Source organism: Siniperca chuatsi, linkage group LG11, assembly GCF_020085105.1.
Source record: "Siniperca chuatsi isolate FFG_IHB_CAS linkage group LG11, ASM2008510v1, whole genome shotgun sequence".
Classification (NCBI taxonomy): Eukaryota; Metazoa; Chordata; class Actinopteri; order Centrarchiformes; family Sinipercidae; genus Siniperca; species Siniperca chuatsi.
The window spans coordinates 7672559-7698503 of NC_058052.1; the positions used below are offsets into that span (position 1 = coordinate 7672559).

General features: G+C 40.3%; 3 protein-coding genes across 7 annotated transcripts in view; 1 reads left to right on the top strand and 2 right to left on the bottom strand.

The window, feature by feature from the left end:
• Positions 1-383, bottom strand: part of ide (insulin-degrading enzyme) — a 30333-nt gene extending 29950 nt beyond the window's left edge. For 2 of the 3 annotated variants that reach the window (XM_044215210.1, XM_044215208.1), the window contains exon 1: positions 227-383. In XM_044215210.1, the coding sequence (XP_044071145.1) occupies positions 227-312 (86 nt within the window). In that variant the 5' untranslated portion in view covers positions 313-383. The remainder of the gene's footprint in view (positions 1-226) is intronic. The other variant, XM_044215209.1, reaches the window with a different exon arrangement.
• A 1023-nt stretch (positions 384-1406) lies between these two features.
• LOC122884813 (kynurenine 3-monooxygenase) lies at positions 1407-16683 on the top strand. Of its 2 annotated transcripts, XM_044215221.1 has the most exons (15): positions 1408-1873; positions 2193-2262; positions 2466-2563; positions 3255-3344; positions 3636-3684; positions 6566-6653; positions 9050-9215; positions 9356-9427; positions 11332-11453; positions 12015-12162; positions 12242-12299; positions 12375-12457; positions 13350-13451; positions 13541-13600; positions 15700-16683. In XM_044215221.1, the coding sequence occupies exons 1-15, from the start codon at positions 1811-1813 to the stop codon at positions 15853-15855; spliced, it is 1425 nt and encodes a 474-aa protein (XP_044071156.1). In that variant the 5' UTR covers positions 1408-1810; the 3' UTR covers positions 15856-16683. The 2 variants fall into 2 exon arrangements, with proteins under 2 accessions (XP_044071155.1, XP_044071156.1); XM_044215220.1 differs by having other exon boundaries at positions 1407-1873; positions 12242-12457.
• Positions 16684-16955: 272 nt separating this feature from the next.
• opn3 (opsin 3) lies at positions 16956-25705 on the bottom strand. 2 transcript variants are annotated; one of them, XM_044215223.1, is made up of 5 exons: positions 25420-25699; positions 25135-25194; positions 22666-22985; positions 18544-18795; positions 16956-17753 (listed from the first exon to the last, which is right to left on the bottom strand). In XM_044215223.1, exons 1-5 carry the CDS (start codon positions 25451-25453, stop codon positions 17481-17483), a joined length of 939 nt encoding a protein of 312 aa, XP_044071158.1. In that variant the 5' UTR covers positions 25454-25699; the 3' UTR covers positions 16956-17480. The 2 variants fall into 2 exon arrangements, with proteins under 2 accessions (XP_044071158.1, XP_044071157.1); XM_044215222.1 differs by having other exon boundaries at positions 25135-25705.
• Between the last annotated feature and the right edge of the window lie 240 nt (positions 25706-25945).

Consider the following 25945-nt stretch of genomic DNA (forward strand, 5'->3'; position numbering starts at 1 on the left):
TTACCAACTATACAGAAGCTCGGCACACAAACTGTTTTCGCTAACATTAAGGTTACCACCTTAAGTAGCAACAAAGCTAACAGTCTAGCTATGGAGCTTAACTTAATATAGGTCAACAAACTAGCTTTCATGGCCCGGCTCGGTAGCTAGCGCCTACCGTTTGGTGTTAAAAACTACTCAATTATTTTTTAACAAAATGTTACGACCTTTGCCTGACAACACGTACCTATAATCTTGGTTAAGACGGAAATCGTTACCGGCTGACTGGCGATATCTCGTAAAGTAGGCCGTTCGGTTAATGCACTTAAACATACTTTGCACCCATGAAAAACAAACCTTGGCTTTTACAGCGCCATATTTGAATAGGCAAATGTAATCGAACACAGAATAGAGCGTAATGCATCATGGTAGGTAATCAATTCTGCAATGAATTCAGAGTGATACACGTGATCACGACAATGGCTATCAATTAGACAGTTAAAGTGACTGGCAAGAGGCAAATTGTCTAGCATTTTTCTGAAAATTACGTTGTGCCAATGACTCTGATATCGATTAGGATAGCCTGCGTGTGGATTTCCGTTTATGTTCAGCGAATCAGGTTTCAAGCATTGTCATGCGCATTCAGCTGTAAATACAGTAGGGAGAAATTAACACAGCTGAGGAAAAATTGTCAAATATATATATATGTAGAATATTACACGCATTAGGTATTAGGTATTTCTTTTCGAATTCTGATATAGTAAAACATGATTGACGTGCTTTCTGTGATTCTGTATTACGTAGAATAACTAGTTGCCATTTGCTGTTTCATTGAATATACACGAAACAGGATGCATGCTGAACATTTTCTAAAAAATAAGTGAAGAGAGACTGAGCGAATGATACAACTACATACGATAAAAATATTTTTCTTTGTTTAAAGGCAATGAGATGGTCAAAGATTTTACTTTTAGTATTGGGAAAATTCCATATTAAAATGAAATTGACTAATTTTGGACACTTGAGCTAAGCCCTACTTGGATATGAGAATTGTGAGCACCACAATCAGATGTGTAAAAACTGAGAAAGAAGGCTGTTATTATATATCTGTCAAATAAAATATAAATAAGGTCAGGCTATTTTCATTTCTTAATACTAACTTCTTATTTGTACATGTGCTGTATGTAGCCTATTTACTGTTCCATTAATAATAACAACTGATAATAATATCAACTTTGTTCTGCACACGCGGTCTTTGTATTCACGTGCGTGTGCTGTATGAGTTGTGGTCTTGTAGCTGAAATTGCTGCCATCACACAGCCACGAGATGGCGACAGATTTCTTTCCTTGCACATTTCACTGACAATCGTTACCTGTCACTTGAGACATTATGAGCAGTAATCCATCACACCAGTCATCTTGTTACATGTTGCAAATGACCCCTGGAAAACACATGCGCCGTAATGAGCTCATTTTTCTTTACAGGTTAGAATTGTAGGAGCTTTTTTAGAGTCTTTTTTAACGTATGTTTTTGCACCCGCATGCTTAATATCCGATAGGTAGGTAGTGGTTTTCTGAGACGTAAATGTAAACTCTTCTAATTCCACCCAAATAAGTTGGCTTAAGTAGGCTACAAATAGTCTCTGGGTTAGGCCTTTCTGACACCACAGCAGTGTTTGGAAGGTTTTCTGTCGCTTGTGTTTGCTTTGAAAAGGAGAAGTGATATCGAGAATGACATTCATGGGACTCGCTCTGCTCCTCCTCTTCTTCTCTACTTCCAAATCACTTTGAACCTGACACTGAGAGGGTCAGAACACCAGCAAAGAGCACAATGGAAGAATCAACCGACAGATCAACCAAGAAAAAAGTTGTAGCAGTGGTGGGCGGTGGTTTGGTAAGAAAAGAAAATGAAAGTGAATTATTAATTCATTGTACCTCTTGTCTTTAAATCGCTTGAATGCATATTGACTTTTACCAAGGTAACTGACCTCTTTTAAAGGGGGACACTTCTACAAAGCCTGTTTGGACTTTGTTGTCTGTATAGACTTATTGCAGTCAAATGTGTATTTGCACTAAACAGTGTGGAATAAAGGAAATAAGGTTACAAAGGAGTGTTTAGGACAGGCCATGCAGTCTATATGAATGACAGTGTAAAGCACTGTGATTTTGTCAAGATTTTCAAAGAACTGTCCTTATTCCCATTGACCTTTTAGGTTGGTGCACTGAATGCCTGCTTCTTTGCCAAAAGAGGCTTTAATGTGGAAGTCTTTGAAACCCGGGAAGGTAGTATTCAAAGTTCTCTATAAAACCTTCTTAAGTAAATAACATTGTCATATCACTCCCCTCTCTGAGGAATAGAGCCACAATTAAAATGACAATATTCCTGAACAGTATACTCACATAGGTGAATAGAAACATTGTTTTTACAACGGATAACCAAAATTTCACAAAGGTAAGATTAAAACATTGTGTGTGATTTTGGTCAGATATCCGGAAGGCCAAAATTGTGAAGGGGAGAAGCATCAACCTGGCTTTGTCTCACAGGGGCCGGCAAGCATTGAAGCATGTTGGAATGGAGGAGAAGGTATGCAGATTAAATATATTAAAGTGGAAATGAGGTAAGATTTCTGCCAGGACTGCAGGGGCATGATAACCCTATCTTGCTTGTTTATTGGTCTAAAAGATGGGTATGGCAAGAAACAAAATGGTAGCATATACTTGTGTAGGTCATCCACCATATAAGTCCTCTTAAACCACACATCATAGACTGGAATGGAGGCAAGCGGGTAGAAACCCTTCCTTTTTTTGTTTAGCTGGATTTCTAATAATGAAATATTAAATATGTGGCCAAGCCCCAGGGAATCTGTCCACCCTGCTTTTTTTGCTTGCAGTCCACTCAAGATGTTTTAATCTGGCATCTGAGGTCAGCAGTCTTTTTGTTGGTCTACATTTGCTGCACTGCCCATGTTATGCACGCCTGAGAACTCTGCATCAGACCCTTTTTTTACACTTGCATGACTTTTCTTCATGACAAAACAAGGCTTACTTTACAAGGTTTTCACATATACTTTCAAGGGTAGCTACTGGGTGACCACATGGACTATCCGGACTGTCCACGGCGTGATACCCTGTTTCCACTCAGACCACTTATAAATTGACTGATAACATGGATTTTGCCAATGCAAAGTGTAACATTATACAGAATTACTTATCTTGAACGTTAATAAATGTCATTTTCTAAAATTTGACCCCCTGTATTAATAATTTTTTCTCAGATTGTCTCCCAGGGAATCCCAATGCATGCAAGAATGATCCATTCCGTGAGTGGGAAACAATCCCCGATCCCTTATGGCAAGAAAGGCCAAGTAAGCTTGCCATTGTTGTAATGTGAACATATACTCTATCATATCATATGTATATATCATTGATATGTAACATATCAATAATAAGTCCAACAAAAATTTGGTTTATATGTCATAAAATGTGTCCCTGTTATTTGTATGTATGATTAGTCTGTCTGAAAATTGCTCTTTTTGATTACACTGCTGCCAATCTGACAGGGATTCTTAATGGGGAGGGAGGCATTTTAAATGAACAGTGTTACAGATCATGTTGTTTGTGAAGCTGCAGTATCTGTAGAATTGTTCTCCTTTCAGTTCATCCTGTCAGTAGACCGAGCCAATCTGAACAAAAAGCTGTTAACAGGTAAGAGCATTATAGTGTCTTTCTATAAATTGCCAATTAAACATTCAAATGATGCACATGTCCTACAAGGAAATACTGCAACATTTGACTCATAAAGCCCCTTTCAGACATACAGACGCCTTTATGTTAATCTGATGGCAATTTAACGTGTCGTTTTCATGGCTGAAGAGCCAGAGTCGCTTTTAGGTGAAAGTTACGACAGCAATCTTACTAGGTCGGACCTAGTAACCTCAATCTTCATCACGATCTCATGAACAAAGAAAATAAAAGTAGTTTAATAAGTGATTCTTCTCATTTTACACCAGGCTATAAAAACTATTTTCCCCTCGCAGTGTGACTGGGACAAAAGAGGTTAAAAAAAACCCCTCATACAACCACAGTAATAATCTAACCAACAGCCTCTCCCTATATTTTTCAATTTCATTCATACCAACTGCGTGGATGAATCAGTGAATATCTAGCAAAATGCTTTACAGTACGTACAGCATGTGAGCTAATAGGAATTAAACGAGAGTTCCATCTTAATGGCCTGTCATTCAGTGCCAGTGTGTATTCTCGGATATTAAAAAGCAGGCAGCAGAATTCGCTCTCTAATAACATTAAATGATGAAATTGATGCGGAAATGTATTCAGTGGATTCACTACATTACTGGCTTTTAAAGCGAGTCTAAGTAACTTTTACTGAACTTTGCTACTACAGTCACAAGTAACAACTATGGGATAAAGCTAAATGCTAAAACGTAGTGTAACAGCAGCACAAGTGGAGAAGTGTCATAGGCTATGTACAAAGTCACTCCCTATACTATATTATATTGCACTATATTTACTGTCTGCCATTTTATTTGAGGGTCTATATTCTGAGTGTGAACTTTATGCAAGTAGTACCCTAAATGTTTCCCACAATGGAACAAAAAAGTAGTGTCCATGGCATATACACTATGTTCTGCTAACAATCCCACAATAAAATATGTCACATTTTATAGATGCAGATGAAATTAGCTTTAGACTCTACAAAGTGAGTCAAAAGTGTCCAATATATATATACTATAGAGCAGTGGTGGAAGAAGTACTCAGATCCTTTACTTAAGTAAAAGTAACAATATCACAGTGTAAAAAAAACTCTGCTACAAGTACAAGTCCTGCATTCGAAATCCTACTTGAGTAAAAGAGCATAAGTATTACCAGCAAAATGCACATAAACTATCAAAAGTAAAAGTATTCACTATGCAAACGGGTCCCTTTCAGAGTGATATATTATGTCACCTTCAAGGTCTTGGAAGATGATTTTTTTAATCTTATGAACACAAGATGTTGAACTGAGAGGACCGCGATCTCACTCTCCTGTCCTGGAAACAGAGGGGGGAAATTACCTTAGCAGGCTTCAAAAGGTGACAACCCACACAGCGCAGGGTGGCCTCTAGGTCTTGGTTAGCCCTCTCCGATTGGCCGTTGGTTTGGGGGTGAAAACCTGATGAGGCTTACTGTGGTGCCTAGAGCTTTCCAGACTTGACAGACTGCAGTAAAAGTTGACGAAATCCAGGAACCGTTTAAGCTGCTTGCGGGCGGTTGGCTTGGGCCACTCAGCTGCAGCTCTTGTCTTCTCTGGGTCTGTCCTCAACTGCCTGCTCTCAATGATGTAGCCCAGGAAAGTCACGGAGCTGGCATGGAACTCGCACTTCTTGGCCTTGGCGAAGAGCTTGTTTTCAAGCAACCTCTGAAGAACCTGACAGACATGGAGGACATGGTCAGCCTGATTGTGGGAGAAGATCAGAATAGATATACGCACACAAACCGATTGAGAAAATCCCTGAGAACGTCATTCCCCAGTATGTTGGGAAGACCAAACGGCATAACACGGTATTCGAAGTGGCCAAGGGGTGTGTTGAACGCCATCTTCCACTGGTACAGCTGTACCATGACAGTTAAATAAATGTAGTGGAGTAAAAAGTACAATTTTTCCCTCTGAAATGTAGTGGAATAGAAATATAAAGGAGCATAAATTGGATATACTATAGTACCATAAAACTGCATTTAAGTACAGTACTTGAGTAAATGTAGTTAGTTACATTCCACCACTGCTATAGAGTTAACTACGGAGTGTCAATTCTATAGGGAGTAGGGAGAGAGTGAAAGAGGTAGTGGTTTCAGACACAGCCATAAAGTCAGTAAACTGCGATATCTACCCAAAGTTTGAAAGCCTGTACCCTCAATACATTCTTAATTCATGAACTCTGCACAAAGCTCCAAGTTAAAAGATGTAGACCTACTCTTTCTTCTCACCAACTGTCCTAAATTGTGTTGTTTGCTAGCAAGCTGAGCCTGATCCACTGCAGATACTCCTTGTGCGTTAGCTTCATGCAAGTCTTTAAACTGCGTGAGTACTTCAGGGGACATCAGGGGATGGGTTAGTCTTTTCTGGCTAAAAGGATTTTGCCTAATATTTAATAAAGTGCCTCAGTGTATGCTTGGAGATAATGTGTGACAGCATGGGTCTGTGTTTAATTAGATTCCCTGTGCATGCTGAAAAAGAGGCTGATTGTAAAGCTGTCGCTCATATCGGACTATTATCCAGACTCCTGGAATGAACATTGAGATAAAGAGGTTTTGGAAAGTTACAACCTACACGTCTGTTTTCACAAAACCAGATACATTGACTGCTGTGCTGTGTGAGATTCATGTTAATCAGCATGAGGTCATTCCCATTCAGTGGGGGATTGATTTAATTGTTTGCTGACAGTCAGTGTCCTTACTGCATTTTATTAGAATTGTGAAGGTTTTGTGTGTATTTTAACAAGATATTCCCTGTCATATTAAACTGCTGGTGTTATGTCATGCCTGCATATGTGATATAAGCTCCTTTTGTAACATTTTACTCCCACAGAGGCAGAGACATATCCAAACACAAAGTTGAACTTTGATCATAAACTACAGGACTGGAATGCTGAAACAGGGCTAATGACCTTTGTCAGGTAAAGAGTTACAGACTGTACACATGTACACCTGCACTCGCAACACACACGCACACACACACACATAATATATGGAGGGTGATCTTGGAGGAGAATCTGCTCATTTAGATTCTTTGTTTCGACAGCAGCTTTATTGATCATGTTCCCTCTGTGCTGCTACATGTAAACACATTTGGCTTTGTACATATTAACTGCCTGAGATCTGGGCTGGTGATAAACATGCTGCCCTTGAAGCCCCTGTGCTTGACTTTTCAGTAGCTCTGTAACTGATTGTCCTTGAGGTAAATGTGACACAATTATAACCCAAATAACACCTTCAGGTCTTTTTAGTTGTGGGAAAAAGCATACCCATGCAGTGGATTATTAACTCTGTTTAATTTGATCACTGAGTTTTTCAATTGAATTCAGCCTTATCTCAAATGTGTAAAAATGTATTTGATGTGTATGTTGTCATTTCCATTTATTTATTCATTGTATATGCCTGATGGTCCAATATGCACCTAGTTAAAAATGTGGATTAGAAGGAGTCACTGTGCAGTTATTGCCACAGTGAAGAAACACTTTCATGCGCTTTAATGAAATCAAGTTTTACGTAAAGGCTGTGAGTGTGCCTTGAATCCAAAAGTCACCTATGCGTGCACCTTACTCCAGGGCACATCCCTCCCTCTACCCTGCAGTTGAACTGTGACAGCTCATATTTGCTCCCTCCAGCTTGTATAATTAAATGTACACGGAGAGCCTGATGCCACTGTGAGAGCCAGTGCTCTCCCATACTAGCCAGGAAATGTTCAGAGATAGCCATCAGCATGAAATAGATGTACATGACCTGCTTTCTTCTTATAGTCTGGTCTATAACCGTGCAATAATCTACTTTATTGTTGTAAATCTAATGTTAATGAGGTCTTAGAATATCGCTGAACACTATTCAATATTGTAATCTGATTAATTGTTTGAGATATGGTGTCTTTATGAGGAGAGCTGCAGCACTGTGGTGGGCAGACACAATGTGAAATCAACATCCCATGGTGCAGCCACGTGCATTTAACAAACAAATTGTATTTAGTATTTTCATACAACTGTAATTTCTATGTGAAAATAAAGCTGTTCATTGAACTAATAATAAATCCACTTTGTTAAAGTTGTCAAAATGACATTGAACAGCCTCATACAAGATGCAACCTAAAATGCATGAATACATACAATAATGTCTATGGGGTCAAGAATAATTAAATGAATTACGCTCTGCGATTGGAATGGTGTTTAAAGCAATTTGGCATTAAAAACACATCATTATGGCTTCTGCAAGTATAATTAAATTAGATGATAGAGTGCCAAGAATATATTCAGATGTACTTAACATTAAGTTTAACAGATGCACCAGCATTTTATTAAAATCTGAGTCAGATCTCAGAGCAAACATTTAACTCTGGAACTGAGACAGTACTGACTCCTGCTGTTTGGAGCAGCTTTTAAAGGCAATGAGCAGATGTACCAAACAGTGTACTGTGTGTTAATAGTCCCCAGAGATGCTATCATCTGTGACCACCATGGCTTTGAGTGGAATTACTATGAATCCAGCCACAACCATTCAGTTGCTATGATATACAGATACTGTCATAACCATGGTTTGAATTTAATGTGTCAATGAAATAGTGTGTATTTGGTGAGTAACGTGTAAGTAAGTTAAATCGAGCTGTTATTATAAAGATCATCTTTTATCAAAATTACTTCTAATTTTAAAATTAATCTTAAAGTTTACCATTTTTGTTTTAAGTTTTATAAGGGCAAGGGCCGTGTGCCGTTTAAATCTCCATGTGAGAAAATATTAAATATCTGCACGGAATATAGAAAACAAAAAGTATTCCAACATCCTACTGGGAAAGCCAAGGTGAACTCCTGCGGAGGAATAGATACTCCCAAAGTGTACATGATAAAAAGGCCAAGTGTGAGAAAGAAAAGCTCAAGCACACAGCTCTCATTGTGAGAGACATTCTTTGGTATGTCTGCATTAGACTTGAATCAAACCCGTAGCACATAGCCTGAGGGCCCCACACTTAACACATTTTCTCAGGCTAAACATCCACAAAGGTACACTTTTAACACACCTGAGTTTCAGCCTGAGTGACAAGTGCGTAGGCATCGAGACATTGCTTCTAGGAAGCCTGATGAAGGTGTCTGACCGAAAAGTTGCCTTTGCTCATTAAATTATTTAACGTGTAGGCAGCTTACTGGTATTTTTTTGTAATGTTACGAACCTTCAGGCTAAACATGAAAATGATTAGCCTGTTAAATCAAGTTAGAATCTAGTAAAGCTAAGTTATTTAGCTTATATACATATGGATGTCAGTATATCGTACATTGAAGTTAATTTGTCGTGTTACTGGTATGTTACTCAGGTCAGATGGGTCAAAGGAGCAGATCAAGGCGGACCTGATTGTGGGCTGTGATGGAGCTTTTTCTGCCATCCGCAAGCAATTCCTTCGTCGCAGCCGCTTCAACTACAGCCAGACCTACATCCCCCACGGCTACATGGAGCTCACCATGCCACCCATCAATGGAGAGGTCAGTCCTCTGTACAGTGCCCTCCTTTTATTGAAGGTGGTGAGATGCTGCTAGTATAAGACTCACAATGTTTAGGCACCATTCTAGATGTCCTCTTGTTTATTTCATTTTGTTCGTCCCACTTTCATCATCATCTCCAGTTTGCCATGAAGCCTAATTATCTGCACATCTGGCCACGAAACACATTCATGATGATTGCCCTGCCCAACCTGGTGAGTGTGAATTTTATTTTCGTCGCTCATGTTTTGCACTGCTAGCTGCACTGTAAATTGAGCAATGCAACCTGTTTATTTTTGGCAACAACTAGCTGTTACAGAAAGCATAATCACTTTCAGGGCATGATTGACCTTGGGGATGTCCTCATAGAGGTAATTAGCCTCATTTACAGACTCTTCATAGCCAGTAGAGGCTTACTCCTCAGAAATATTGCCTACTGCCTTCTCACACAGCAATTGTACACAGCACTTCCCATCAGTCTCGCTGTGCGTTTTTGTCAGACTTCCATCCGTCTCTGCTGTCCTTCTTAATCCCACAATGATTGTTCTGCTGGCTGACTCAGCACAACAGTTTTGTCTGTCTCCTCAGTGAGACCAGGTTAAGGCAGCTGACTTTGGAGTGCACTTGAACTCACCGCCGTAGTTCCCAGGAACATATTATGGCTGAGAAAAAAATAAACATCCTTGCTGCTGTGGCTGCCATGGTAACAGCAACAGTGCTAAAGGTCCTCTGGGAGGACTTTGTGATGTTGATAGATAGGACCTGCTCAGATGGGCATATAATGGCACGCCCACATCCCCAGTGCACTTTCATCCATCACTTGCACTGGGTGGAGTTTGGCTATTACATTTGCTCTGAGGATGGAAGATTCTATAATGAGTTCGGCATGGCGGATTTTTCAGACTCATGAAAGTCTTTTGAATCTGTATTAAAATATAACAAACATCTCGTGTGTACAGTATACCACAGGATGCAGCGTTTATGAAAGGACTTTATTTGTGAGTGCAAGGGTTCATTCTTAACCTTGGGAACACATCTGAACACATCTATACATTATTCTAAATGCAAGGCTCCCAAGGCTTAACAGAACATGAGGCTGGGGAAACATGTCTCTGACTCCCGGACCATCAGCACCGGATCGTCCCTAGGCTGCGTCCTTTCCCCTCTGCTCTTCTCCCTGTACACCAACAGCTGCACCTCCAGTCACCAGTCCGTCAAGCCAAGTCATGACACCACCCTCATTGGGCTCATCTCTGATGGGGATGAGTCTGCCTACAGGTGGGAGATTGACCACCTGGTTATCTGGTGCAGTCAGAACAACCTGGAGCTCAACATTTGTAAGACAGTGGAGATAGTTGTGGATTACAGGAAGAGCCCAGCCCCACCCGCCCCCATCCCCCTGTGTGACTCCCCTGTCGATACTGTGGAGTCCTTCTGCTTCCTGGGCACCATCATCACCCAGGACCTCAAAAGGACCTCACCAAGAAAGCCCAGCAGAGGATGTACTTCCTGCGGCAGCTGAAGAAATTCAACCTGCCAAAGACAACGATGGTGCACTCCTACACCACCATCATCCTCACCTCCTCCATCAACTTCTGGTACGCTGCTGCCAATGCCAAGGACAAGGGCAGACTGCAGCGTGTCATTCGCTCCGCCAAGAAGGTGATTGGCTGCAGTCTACCTTCTCTCCAGGACCTGTACGCCTCCAGGACCCTGAGGTGAGCAGGAAAGATTGTGGCTGACCCCTCCCACCCTGGACACAAACTGTTTCAGACACTCCCCTCCGGCAGGAGACTGCGGTCCATCAGGACAGTCCAACAGTTTCTTTCCGTCTGCAGCTGGCCTCATCTACATGGCCCGGGACCCCCTCTGACACTGACTTTCATATTTGATTCATCTTTCTTTATATTTGTACTATGTTTATTGTTTTGCACCAACATACCAAAGCAAACTCCTTGTATGTGTAAACCTACTTGGCAATAAAGCTGATTCTGATTCTATTTCCAAAACTTCTGGCCGTGTCTCAAAGAAAGATGACTCGATTTAACTTGACAAGAAATGTGTCACAATGGATTTGAGAGCTAACATCACTGTGCACTGTGTTTGTTTTCTAATTTAGGACAAGACATTTACCTGTACCCTCTTCATGCCGTTTGAAGAGTTTGAGAAGATCACCACAGGAGATGAAGTTATCGAGTTTTTCCAGAAATACTTCCCTGACACCATACCGCTGATAGGAGTGTATGTGACTTTCTCACCTCCACCCCTCTTTCTCTCTCTCCACCATCTGTCATCTCTGTCTCCCCCTTTTCTCCCCCTCTGCCTTTATCTCTTTATCCAACCTGCCAAGCCATCCTCAAAAACACTTTTCATTTCCCATCATCCTGTTGTCTCCAGCCACATCCACAGCCATGATCTATGAAGTGTGAAATTGCAAACTTACAGTTACATGGCTTTGTGCAGTGAGTTTTTAATTAGAGGTGAACCGAATGTTGTGGGTGATGGAGAGATAGCGGAGGCATGAACTGTAGAATCGCCTGAGGCTTTCATTCACTCACTCCCTCTCTGGGTTGGCTTTATTTGGAGTTCTCGGGCATAAACTGAACGCATGCTTTCGTTCCTCTGTTTGGCTGTTTAACTTCACCAGGGCAGACAGAGCACGGTTGTATTGGCTTACTCAGATGTGACAGATGCTTTTGTAGCAAACAAAAACCAGAGTCTGTTGTTTGGAAACATGCAACTGTCAAAATGAATGGCTCGAAATGAGTTTCTAATTGTTTTATTTCTATTTGTGTCCCGCAGTGATGGTCTCAAGAGGGATTATTTCCGATTGCCTGGGCAGGCCATGGTGTCTGTCAAGTGCTCCCCATATCACATTGGTGACAAATGTGTTCTTATGGGCGATGCAGCCCATGCAGTGGTGCCTTTCTATGGGCAGGGGATGAACGCTGTAAGTAACACTGAATGGAGGAGAAGAAAATGCAGAAAAGAATTAAATGGAGACTCATTCATCCATTCATGCTTTATAGGGCTTTGAGGATTGCATTGTCTTTGACGAAATAATGGAACAGCTCAATGAGGATTTCAGTAAGTACTTTTTAAATGAACAAAGATTAAAGGAGACACGGAGAATGAACTGTTTTCCTTTGTGTATCCGCCCAGGTGCTGTACTGCCTGAGTATACCAGGGTGCGAGTTCCAGACGACCACGCAATTGCAGACCTGGCCATGTACAACTACATTGAAGTAATGCATATTTATTTAATATGACCTCAGCATATAAGTGCATATCTTTATACAACATTGCAGCTATTAAAGTGGGGCTAAGGTATCTATTAGAAATGGACTAATCCTACAATTTTAGAGGTAGTAACTTCAACACAAAAAATGGGATGGACCGAGTATTGAGATCTTTTACTTAAGGCAAAGTAGCAGTACCACAGTATAAAAATGCTCCATTACAAGTAAGTCATGCGTTTAAAATTTTACTTAAAGTGGTTTTCACTGATATTTTATAATAAAAATGGATCAAATGAGTAATTATGTGAAAGATGTTGCTTGTAGTGATGAACCCAGAGAGAATTATCACCAACTCTGCAGTTCCCCTCAGCTCTACAGAGCTTTATAGCTTCTTTTAGCTCTTTGTTGTGGTTTACCGGCCCACAGTTCTACCCTTTTGGTTCATTCTCATCAGCGCTGTTTTTGACTGAGGTAGGGTTCAATGGCAGTTTAAAGGTACATTAGATGATCAGGCTAGAGAATGGTGTCATCAGTCAAAACATCATTCATCATTAACCCTGGACTGATATGTTTTACATGTATAATCCTAATATGAAAAGTAAATCCTCACTACAGCTGTGACATAAATGTAATTTGGTGGAGTAAAAAGTTAGCAGAAGTGTAAAGTAGCATAAAATGGAAATACACAAGTAAAGTACAAGTACCTTAAAATTGCACAGAAGCACAGTACTAGATTAAATGTACTTAGTTACATTCCACCACTGGGGATGGATCAAGTATTGACATGCACCACTATCTTTTGGAGTTTCTGATATGGCTGTAAGATTTGTTTAACGACAATACAATACAAAGGACCTTATGGTTCACTTCACTAACACATGTGCTTTTTTGTTTTTAGATGCGAGCCCATGTCAACTCCAAATGGTTCCTTTTCAGAAAACATGTTGATAACTTCCTCCACTTCCTCATGCCAAAGACAATAATTCCACTTTACACAATGGTAAGTGTCCTAATAAACAAAATGGTCACTGACACATTGCTTGATCTACCACAAAATCCATATCATTTGTTGCCCTTCACTGTCTCCAGGTCACTTTCACTAGGACAAGGTACCATGAAGCCGTAAAGCGCTGGCATTGGCAAGACAAAGTAAGACACTTGTGTCTTATCTTTAGACTCTTTCGTTTCATCTTTCCTGCATACAGTTTACTTTTTGGCGGATATTTCATACATTTGAACATCTTAGTATTGTAATTCAGAACTCTTTTGAAGTCGCAGTATTTTCAGCACCGAGCATGAAAGGCGGATGTGACTCTCGCTGGGTAAATGCATCCCCTTTTAGAAACATTTAATTTATTCTACCACAAACACAGAGCTTTGCTGCACAAAGAAATTCTTTCTCCCATTTGGCTGTAGATGAGTCCTTGGCACTGTGTTGAACTGTCTGATGTGACCTGTGCTGATGGCCTCTGTGCTAATGGTCCACTGTCAGAAGGACAGCAGGGATTTCACAGCCTCGTCTGTAAATTGTTTAAACCCGTAGGGATGTCTGGGCAAAGGGCAAAATGACCTCTATGGGGGGAAGAAAAACTGCTGTATAAAGCGGCATATACAGTAGTAGAACATAATTGTTAACAAAATAATAAAATAGTGTGATATTGACAAAGAGAGGTCTGTCGCAGAGAGGGCATGATGGTCTATATCTTAGTCGAGTGTAGGGAGGATGTTGTAAGGTGAAGATAACAGCAAGGTCACTGAACTAGGTGAAGAGTACACGTACACTACATGTACTGTAGGAAACAAGTAGAATGCATTAAACTTTCACAATTACAATACCCCACATTATCACACATACATGATGTTAAATAAGTCTGATGTTTGTGATTTAACTACTACTACTACTACTACTTAAACCTGGTTTTATAGATGGCAAAGTCAGTCGGTCCACCACTTTGGTCCAGACTGAAATATCTCAACAACTATTGGATAGATTGCCATGAAATTTTGTACAGACATTCAAGGTCTCGACAGGATGAATTCCCTGACTTTTACTCTAGCGCCACCATGAGGTTGACTTTTGTTGTTTTGAGTGAAATATCTCAGCAACTATTGGACAGATTGCCATGCAATTCGGTTCATTCACTTTCGTGTCCCCCTCGGTGTTGTGACCTGCTCTGCTCACTAGTTTATGTTTTCCTTTGTTTCATGTTTTTCTGTCGATGTTTCCTGTTTTATATTGTATTTCTCCTCTCCTTGCGTGTCTGTAACTTCACTTCCTGTCATTGTGTGTTTCCCTCACCTCATCTGAGTATTTAGTCTGTGTGGTTTGTAATCAGTTTTCATCTAGCGCCATTAGGTCAAAGTTTAATTTCTCCAATAGTTTTGTAGGTATCTGGTAGTCAATTAACATTCCCATACTTACTACTTTGTATTTACTGCTGACTGGCAAATGTAAGCACGCTAACACGCTAAACTCAGATGGTGAACATGATAAACATTAGACCTGCTAAACGTCAACACATTAGCTTTGCCACTGTGAGGATGTTAGCATGCTGATGTTAGCATTTAGCTCAAAACACCGGCCTCACAATCACTAGCGTGGCTGTAGACTCAGTCTTGTTTTCTGAATGTTGATGCTATGTGGACATCAATCTCTCAAAATGATCTGATGAGAGGACCCTCCTAAAGTACTAAAGTACTTAAAGTTATTTGCATTAATAAGCAGGTGTTGATTTCCAGAGGAATTTCTTTGGAAGGACTGCTAAAATCTTAAAAACCAAGCTTCATTAAACCCAAGTAAATATTCATTTATTCTTGGAAACTCTATTCTCCAAATGTGTTGAATTGTATGCTTTGTTTTGTATTATTTCAAATGTATGTAATTGTATGATTTGTAGACAAATATTTAAATTGTTACCAAAGATCGTAGAAAAGGTTTCAGTCGTAGTCATCTGGACACTGTTTTCAGAATCAAGACGTTTGACTACGACTGAAACCTTTTCTACGATAGAACACTCCTGGACGAATGAGGGACTACATCGTCTTGTTACCAAAGATGTAAGGTAAAGCATGACAGGGCATTTTCTTTGCAGTTGTGATGTGCGTAATGCTTTTGAGACTCAAAATGGAATTCATTTAAAATGCCTTAGGTGAGGGTGTGAGGAACATGCGCAATAAGTTTGTGTGCATAAAACTGACAAAACTGAATATAAGCTAATAAAAAAAAAAATGTGATTACTTTTTAACAGGTGATAAACCGTGGCCTGCTGTTCAGTGCTACAGTAGCTGTTTTGGGAGGCTCCTACCTGCTCATTAAAAATCCTCCTGATATCAACAAGCTCATCATCCCCGCTAAGAAAATGTGGAACAGGCTTGCGGCAGTCAGGGCACCGTCTCTGATCTGACTGGAGCATCAAACACTACAATGAACTGAGAGGATCCTAATTTAATCTGGATGAACACAATGAAGGCTCTGCCAGGCAAATTAATCTACTATAATAGTGATTGTTGTAATTTATACCAGTCAGAATGACTGAATGATTTTATAATTTTTCATCAGTGTTTCATCGTGACTGAAAGAGCCCAAGAGTGGAACATTTTATATTTGATTATGTTCATGCCATCATCATCATTTACATAATTTTTAATGTGAAAACAAAAAATGTCAGTAATAAACTCACAGGCAGGGGCTAAGTTTATATAGTTTATACAGATACTTAGATGAGTTTATATAGATGCTTTTACATAAATGTTCCCTCAGCTCAGTTTCTGTCATTTTTATTTTGTCTTTGGCTCTCACCATTATCTACTTTATGCAGAGAGACTTTTTGGAACAAGATCAACTCTGTATCAACAAATTCTTAAACCTGCAATAACTGTTTGTTTTTTTTTGGCCAGTTGGGGGCTTATTTCAAGGGGAAAAAAGGGACTGGAGCACACTGATTGATTTGCAGCCTTTAATTAGTCAAAGCTGCAAATTCTTTGCAAAACTGACAAGAACCTGATTCAGCTGCATACGACTGGGAAATGCATGCAGAACCCTGTTTCACAGCCAGACTAGCTTCCAGTCTTTATTTTAAGCTAAGCTAACCATCTCCCGGCTATAGCTTCATATTTAGCGGACACAAGTATGAGTGGTATCAATCTTCTCATCTAACTCTTGGCAAGACAGCAAACAAGTGTATTTTCCATAATGTCAATCTGTTCTTTTAATTAAACAGTATAAAAACAAAGACCACTCACTCACTCATGCACACATCCTCACTGAATCCGGGTTTTATCAGCTATGGAAATCCATTCATCAAGTCTATTCATAGCTGACAGCCCAGGAGGTTATGAAAGGAGTGTCTCACTGGAGTATACTGAGGTCCCAGTCTCATCTCCTCTTATCTAATTACACTCCTGTAGTCCTCATACATATAAATCCACCAAATGTCATTTCACAGAAACTGCTCTCGTCACACTGGAGATTTTGATTGAAATGATATAAGGTACACAAGCTAGGTATCTTAAAATAGCAACTCTTTATTGAATCCATACACAATAATGTCCATACATAATAATTTTTTGTATTATGGGTTATGGCTAAAGAGCTAAGGCTTATTTTCCATTTTACACATTTGCAGTTGGGGACAAACAAAAACAAATCTGCTATCACATGTTGATCCATACTTAGACACAGAGTTCAGCTGTTGTCACATAATATATACTGTGTGGCATATTTGACAAATAAGTGTGATTCTTTTCCTAAGAGAAACATATTATTAACTACATCTTATATCATCACAGCTGATGTTAGATGAGGATGTCACACTTTCATACTACCTGCTTAGACAAAACACTGTCAGGAAACAGGTTTAGTTGAGATCTAGGGCTGACAGTTGGATATTTACAAGTAGTTGTAACAAGTCTGTAACTGTGTGTAGACGCAGACGTGTCTAGGGAGGTCAGACAGGATTATTTTGGTTTGGAATTGCATGTTAGGTCCTAAGGCATACTGAGTGGCGGGATGAGAAGTCCAGCCCCTGAATCACAGTGGCCTCACTTGAATGACATTAACCTCCTTGGAATCTCCAGCCTTGGAGGTCACATCCAGGTGGTGGAAGTCATTGCTGGTGATGATGAAGACGATGGAGGAGGAGCTGAAGGTCACCCTCTTCTTGGGTCGGTCCCTGCTGCCGCACCCTCTGGACACGACGATCGGTCGGATGGGGCGCTTGACAGGAGCCAGGGGGCGCTCTTTGAGGCTGTGCTGCAGCCAAGAGAGCCGCGAACAGAGCAGCTGCAGCAAACAGCGCCGGAACTGTGAGAGGATGAGTTGGAGGAGAAGCAGAGAGAAGAGGTAAAAGGATGGTATTTAACAGAGGGATGAAATAGCACCCTTTCCTCATTTGTCTGTCAAACACACAAGATATCCGCCTCTAAGGATGCCAGCAAACAAAGATTAGTGACAATTTCACTACTACACACAATACATGTATACAATATATATTAAGGCTTGGAAAAATTAAATTCAGCTTAGAGGAAACCATACTATGATGCAGATCTTTTCCCACATTTTTGCTGAATTTTGCCTTCCAAAAATGTACTTGTGGGAATTAAAATTCTGCACTATTTTGAGTAAAAATGCTCTTACAAATGCTCATTAAAACATTTCTTTTGGAAATATAAAAATACTCCTGGTTTTTCTACTCAAACCACAAACTGAAGCAGCACAAGAGGAGAACACACCATCACTCCTGATTGAGATGCCCTATTTGTCCACAGAGAGTTCAGCTGTGGTCACTGGAGGGGGGGGTGAAATCGACTGAACACACAGGACGTGGCCAATCAGAACTCTCCAGCATATAATGTATTCTAGATGGCAGAAAAACCTGGGCTCAGCAATTGTGGTTGAACCTTTTCACTGACGCCACCCTCACCAGATACACAGAGCAAGAAATTTGTGCTGGAGAGGTACACAGTTAACTGATGTCACATTAATTGTAGGTCATAAAGTTGACCTACAATTGAAAGTTCCTTCCCGCAAACAAAAAAAAGTTCTTTACTGCAGTTTTCAAATCTATTATTTACAGAACTTTAGGACTACAAACCTTTCTGCTCATGAACACGTAGATGAGGGGGTTGTAGGCTGTGCTGGACTTGGCAAAGAACGAGGGGATGATGGCCACTGTGGGAGAGACCACGTTCTTCCTGCCGAAGGCCTCCATCATGGACACGACAGCGTAGGGCGTCCAGCACACCAGGAAGCAGGAGATCATCAGGAAAAACATAACGGCGACCTTCTTCTCGTATCGCAAGATCTTGATGATCTGAATCGTCTGGAGGTCCTGGATGGAGCGCAGCTACAAGAAACAGGAGAGAGTAAGATGCTATCCTGAGGGGACACTGGCCTAACAATTAGACACGCTGTCTTGTGACCAGATTGTTGCTGGTTTGGATCAAAATTTGTGGTTTCACTGGGCGATAATTACATGAGTTTTTAATGTCATCCCAAAATAATGACTTGAAGGTACAATGTGTAAGATTTGACCAGAATTTTAGTTTAAAAGATTTAAAAACTCATCTACTTAAATGAGCATGCTAACCAGCTAGCCCCAGCCCGTCCTGTGTTGTAATACCACTTATGCATCGAGAGATGATTGTGAATCACTGTAGCATCCAGTCTGCCCTCAGTCCAACATGAGAGGATGAAGAAGTAGAACTGCCCTGATGGGTTGTCAATCACGCTGGAGGTACAGGCCCCCGGTTTGTGTCACAGAAACACAAAGATGGCTGAAGCTCTTGGCAAGTGACCTTTATCACCATGCCAACCACCCGCTCCCGGCAAGAAACAAAGCAATATAAAAAGAAGCAAAACAAGAGTAAATATTGATGTGGCTTTCCACCGCTGCAGACAGCTCTTTGTGAGTAAAGAGATGCGGTTTGAGGCTGAACTCGCAAAGTTTCTTTTAGACTGGTAAGTAACATCTAACGTTGGCTATTTAGCAAAACGTGTCTTTAGTGCAACTAATGACAACACAAACCGTGCCGAAAAACATTCCAAAAAGCTTCGGTATATGGTTTTGTTGTGGCTGTTTTCTTGCTACTATGGTCTTGCTAAAACTGAGCTAAGCAAGATAATGTAAACTATAGGCTGACGCCACACGTGAAGATTATAAGATAGCAGTGTTATTTTGACCAGCTCTCAGAGTTTCAGCAGTTTGGTCGAATTTTGCATATTCTTGCCCTGCTGTTAGTTAGTAGTTGGATATTTTTTTTTCTAACTGATGACTGTAAATAGAGATTGTATAGACCCAATAGTAGACCAACTGAAAAAATGTCGATTGTGCCACCATATTGTAACCACGTGGCATTACTGTTATGAGATCAGGCAAGACTGGAAGTTTGGAAATTTTGCTATGCATTTTTGAGGACATTGCAAGGTTTATTACGTATGTACACAATCTTGAACAGTGTCATTGCTGCAATTATTAAATAATGCAATTTTTGCACAAGGTGAAATGCTGCCCCCTATTTGTTAGGAGCATGTGGTTAGGAAATACACATTGTACCTTTAAATCACTGGTTCCCAACCTTTTCTTGTGACCCCTCGAGGGGTTCCAGGGGAAAAACTGGCTTAAATGACCTTGAATGCATTTGTGAACACATCCTATGCAACTGTGTTAGAGTGCTGGAGGTTTTTACTGCAGGTGAGTTCACGGACTAAAAACTGTGAATATTGCACTGTGGTTTGGAACCAAACAAACTAGAGAAGTGGTAGTAGGGGAGAACACACCGTAAAAAACCATAATGCTAATCAGGAACTAGGAAACAAGTACTTGATTACAAGAAAAGCGACATCTTTGTAATTTGCACAAAGTCTAACTACAATGGAGATCAGAGAAAATCCATCTTCTCTCTTTAAATGTGCTATTTACTTACTTACTTTTAAAGCAAGACTATGTAACTTTTGCTGAGCAGCACCTGCAGCTACGAGTAACAATTATGGTATAATGCTAAATGCGAAAAATGCAGTGTAACAGCAGGACAAGTGGAAAAGAGTCATAAAGTCAGTGAAGTGCAATATCTACCCACAGTTTGCTAACATTAACCACCAAGCTACTGGTCATACCAGACCAAGTAAGACTCTAGCAAAGAAAGTGTATTGGACTGAGAAACAGTGCCTTTTATTGCTAATTTAACTTTTTATTTGTAAGAGGAAGAATGCATAAGTTCTTCTTTCAAAAGTTACATAGTATCACTTCAAATCATTAATAAAAGCAGATTTAGCAAAATGGAGAGACACGTGGCATTGTGAATGTGTGTATTTGAGACCATATAACTGCGAAAGTGTTCAATATACAGCATTATTTCCATAATCTCGGTAATAGTTGATTGCTCATGGAAACAACATTGTAATACCTCAATAACAGACTTGACTGATAATGTAGATTAGATTAAACCCTTTGGCTAAAGTGATGAGATGATAAAGCATATGGAAATTTTCTAGACTCCCTCAAGACAGTCCAGAGCAGCTGAATCACTGCAAGCTTCTATTTTTATTCAAGAATTCATATGGTCTTTTTAATTTATGTTCTACATTTCTTATGAAGCCACGATCTATTCCCATGTTCATGTTCTAATGTTCTCCAGGTTTTCAGATGTCTACGGTGAAATTTTCCAACTGCTTTTGTATCAAGCCAAAAACACTCAGATTCAGAGTACTTCTCTTTGAAGATTTTCATAGCATCTCCCAAAATGCTGTGACGTGTGTTGAGTCCTCCCAGGCCACTGAGGTGTTCAGGGAGTTTTGTGGTGCTCGAGCTTGGAGCTCTGAGGAAGTAGCAGCTCACACTTCCTACAAGGTTGTGAATACTTAAGGAAGGAAAGATAGCAGCTGCACCAAATTGTGATGCAGACAGACATCTGGGTCATTTGTTTTTCTCATTTACACGTTTGCTTACATACTATCCTATTCAAACACTTTAGTGGCCATCTGCTCAATGTACAAACAGATTAAGGTGATACTGGCGCAAACAGATTAGAGAATCTTGTGGCTCCCCAATTTCTATCGGACATACGTTCTCCTGTGTTTTTGCCGAAATCATTAACGTGAACACAAATGCTTAACTCTCATCCTCACAGCCTGCTCCCATGTCATTTACATATAAATATGTTTACATATACACTCTGTCTTCCGCGACTGCCACTGACACTGAAAGGCTCCATTTCTAAGGCTCAGTATAGGCACAAGGAAGAATGAGCTTTTCAATGATTACCACTGTACAGGACAAGCCCTGAAGGCACAGAAGCATATTATGATAATAGAGCCCGTAATGAAAGAGGAGTGAAAGGCAGCACTTCGTCAGAGAAGGTCAAGGAATTTCTTTTCATAAAAATGAAAAGCTAGAAGTGTCTGCAAAGTCTGTATCTGTATATCTGACTTTGGCTGAAAGTATATATATATATACTGAATCAGTTTTAGTTAAAGTGACAGTTGAAGTACAAATACTGAAAGAAGATGAAGTGGTGGTTAAAATGGTGCTGAAAGAAGCTAAATTAAAACTGATATATTGACCACTGAAATAAATTGTCTGTTCACGTGTATAAACTGAAAGACAATGGCAGTTAAAGTGGTGGCTGAAGTGTAAGCAGGCAGTGTAAGTTTTTTTGCTGTTGTTTGAAGGTGAAGACCTGAGACCTGAAAGGGTTGTGTCACTCAAATTATTAGTATGTGCTTAAAGCAGTTGAACTGCTGTTTGAAGATTAAGAGATGAAAGCAATTGCATTGTCAGTAGAAGAGAAAAAGATGAAAGCATATGAAGCGGTAAAAGTAATTGAAATTTCAGTTGAAATGGAGGCGCTGAAGACAGTTCAAGTGTGTAAGCAGTTGAAATGTCAGTTCAAGTGTCACATTGAGATATAATAGTAAATAAGAATAATAACATATACGTTTATCTTTTACATCTCTAATGATGAGCAGCTTAAATGGGGCAAGATGGAGTTAAATTTGTTCAGTCATAACTTTTTTTTTTTACTGGGGGACGAGCACAATTGTCAGTTTCAACAGTCGTCTTTAATGTTTCCATGCTAGATTCTGGTCTAAAGACTTTGATCAGCAACCCTCCATTTACTAGTCTATGTTATTCATTCTGTTTATTAGTCTAACTAATTCATAATTTATTAAATATGCTAACAACTGAACAGAAAAAAAGCACATCTGCATGACTTACCATTTGTACTGTATAGAGGATGTTTCCGTAGCAGTAGATCATGATGCCAACAGGAACAAAGAAACAGGCCAGGAGGAAGAGGAGGATGAAGGAGGCATCATTTGGGTCCTTAGATGCCCAGTCCAGGGAGCAGCCCAGCTGGTGGATCTCCAGCGTGTAGCGGTTCCACCCCAGCACAGGAGCCCCTGTCCAGGCCAGGGAGTACAGCCAGACGTAGCCTATGGCCCGCCACGCCCAGGGGAAGTCCACCACCTGTGCATGGACCACCCGGATGTAGCGCTCATAAGCCAGGGCTGCCAAAGTCATGATGGAAACGATGCCTGGCAGTGGAGGGAGACAGATAGCCACGCTGAGTAATGCAGAACACTCACTGCAGGATCTGGGTCAGTGGCTACTCAGCGTCTCTTTGGACGGAATAAGTTTCATCATACTCTGTATAAGCAGAATTCTGAACATCTTGGTGCTGAACATCACATTCAAGCATTTTGTTGTGAATCCTTGAAAACTCACAGAAAGAGAATATTTACTCCCACACACAAATACACACACACCTCTAAGACCTGCAGTGGTGGTTTGGTTCTAATAGTGTATGCATCTTATATTCAAATATTTGTTGCTCTTATGCTCATCTTGTGCATCGTTTTGTTCCCACTTTTATATGGCACGTACGTCAAAGAGCACATCTGCAAGCCAGAGTCATGGTACAATGTCTAAAATTGATTCTGTATCTTTTTAGTCAATACACATCACACACACCTACATAACCTATATATCTATCCACTCACATACTCTAATACCCTCTACATCTCTTGATTAATGAGCGCAACATAGGAAAAGTGTCAATGAACAGACACACAAATTACAAACACACTATATTATGCACTCAGCTTGAGCCACAGCTACCCAGTTAGAATTGCAGTAGGACGGATGTGCACTGACAGAACTGCCAGGGCTTATTGCTGCAGCCCCTTTTGCCCGTGTAGTGTGTGTCGGGCACACTGACACCAACCTCCTCTGAGTAATACATTTGATAAGGCGGAAGGATGACGGCATGTTCGTCCACAGAGGACTAGAGGACACAGATAGAGCTATGGAATTGATTTTTGTACACTTTAATTTTTTATATTACAACCTGTGTCAACAGGGAGCCACTGTACTCATTTTATCAGGCACAGGTGCTGGGAGCCAGGCACTCCAGATTAGTGATGTTCATACCAAATCATGCCATGGCTAACTGTCTGACCTAGGGGTTTCACATGAAAAATGTCACACAGTACATACAGTATGAACATTTTGAGCTGCTGTACTGTACTGGGAATGACAAATGAGGGGCAGGTGAGTTCTCAGAATGTGGTGTCACTGGAACTGAAATCTCCATTATCTGCCAGGTTTGCCCAGCCTATCTGAGAGTGGGCCAAAGCAGCAGGACACCACATCCCTTCTGCTCAATGTCATTTCAATGATGAAAGAAGACATTCCTGTATCTTGGGATTTAAAAAAAATCAACTATAAATCTGGATACAAACCCCAACTTTATAAGCTTTTGATCTGAAATTCTCAATTTTCAATGCAAACCAGATCAGCACAGTCAGCGTTGCAGTGTTGCCAACTGATCATATGCAAAGAAGCTAATGGCAATTAAAGAGGGCAACTGTCCAGTGCATCTCTGTGTTTAGTTTACTGATAAAGCAGCAAAAGGCTTGAGGGTTTGCTCTAATGAGCTCATTATCACACATCCTGAGCTATAATTCCTACAGGGGTGGGACCTGGAGAATGACCCTGTCACCACTGAACACAGTTATGCTGGTAGCAAATGTGTTACAGTAAAATGGAAACTGTAGGTGCAATGGTGAGAAAAATATTCCTCTGCATGAAGCAATGACCTGCAGAATGTGCTCACTTTACATAAAAAAAACATGATAAATACAGAAAATAATTGTATATTATTCAAAGGGATTCAAGGTCAATAGATTTTACTGCAGCTCATCATGGGGGGACACTGGAGGGTCAGTAAGCTGTTTTTGAAGTCTGTATTTTAACCACTCACAAATTCTGTGAGGAATTGTGCACAAGAGCTAACAGGAAAAAAGCTTTTTGCCTGATCTCATAACAGCTTTTACCTAAATTTACATGCATTTATTAGAAATTCTTTCTATTTGGAATATCCTTCTTTCTTGCGTTATTGAGTGATCTATATGAGCTCATCTCCGCCTTCTACATATTTACATTACATTAGGCTGGATTTGCTCATATAATGAATTATGTCAGAATCCGATTTTCGTATTTTAGTGACTATTAGTGAGAAACGAACAATTAAGGGAACTGGGGGTAAATATTTAAATACATTCGTATTTAAATATTTTCTTGCTTCAAATACATTCGTATTTAAATATTTTAGTTGAAAGTTTATGTGACAATACTGATACATGTGAAATACATACTAGTATAAATAAATACTGTTTCTCTCACCAAATAAGCTGTTGCTGAAGCCGTCCCAGATGCATGTTGCCTGACTCCAAGTCCATCCGCCTGTGACGCACGAAGCAAACGTAAAGTTTATTCCGATGACAGAAACCAGAAAATCACTCAAACTTATGTTGACCAGTAACAAATTGGTGGGCGTCCGGAGTCTCTTGAATTTACAGTAGAGTATGATGACAACAACGTTATTACAAAAGCCGAATACTCCAATGGTCCCGATGGTAAAAGCGAGAAGTTTGTAGGTGCCATCTGTGAAGATGTAATGTTCTGTACCTCTCCCGGCTCTGGTTTCGTTGGCAGGATTCATTGCGTGAATAAAAACTTGGTTTCCAGCATTGTGCTGCGCGCGGTGTCAGAGCGCGCGACCTTCACTCGAAACACCGTAGGCTCCACGCCGCTCCTCCACGCGCTCCCCGCGCCGCTAATTCAAACCAACCCGAGACTGCCTTTCTCTGAAACTGGGTCAATGTAACACTGTCAAATCACACAGATTATAAACGTTATGTTTCCGGCTACTCTTTCAAAGTAAAATCGTTTTTGCCCTACATGTTTAGCGACGAACTCGCGCCTTATTATATGGTAGGCCTATAGCTCTAAGTTTGAAATGCAGGCCTACATAGAGGGAGAATTTAAGAACAACGTTTCTAAAGTGCGGTCAGAAATGCACAGATGATGCAGCAGTTCACTTGTATCTCGTGTTGTATACACTGAAGTATTTCACACTTTTATTTTGAAATCCAAGTCTCCAAATAATCTCCCGTTTTATTGGGACTAACTGTGGGGAAACTGATGGAGCCTT

Excerpts from the sequence above, each read along its gene's own strand:
- LOC122884813 (XM_044215220.1), top strand. The coding sequence starts at position 1,811 with ATGGAAGAATCAACCGACAGATCAACCAAGAAAAAAGTTGTAGCAGTG. Across the intron at positions 12,458-13,349 it reads CCATGTACAACTACATTGAA|ATGCGAGCCCATGTCAACTC; the intron begins GTAATGCATATT and ends TTTTGTTTTTAG. Across the intron at positions 13,601-15,699 it reads GCTGGCATTGGCAAGACAAA|GTGATAAACCGTGGCCTGCT; the intron begins GTAAGACACTTG and ends ACTTTTTAACAG.
- opn3 (XM_044215222.1), bottom strand. The coding sequence starts at position 25,453 with ATGAATCCTGCCAACGAAACCAGAGCCGGGAGAGGTACAGAACATTAC. Across the intron at positions 18,796-22,665 it reads TCCTCTATACAGTACAAATG|CTGCGCTCCATCCAGGACCT; the intron begins GTAAGTCATGCA and ends TGTTTCTTGTAG. Across the intron at positions 17,754-18,543 it reads ACGTGTTCATGAGCAGAAAG|TTCCGGCGCTGTTTGCTGCA; the intron begins GTTTGTAGTCCT and ends ATCCTCTCACAG.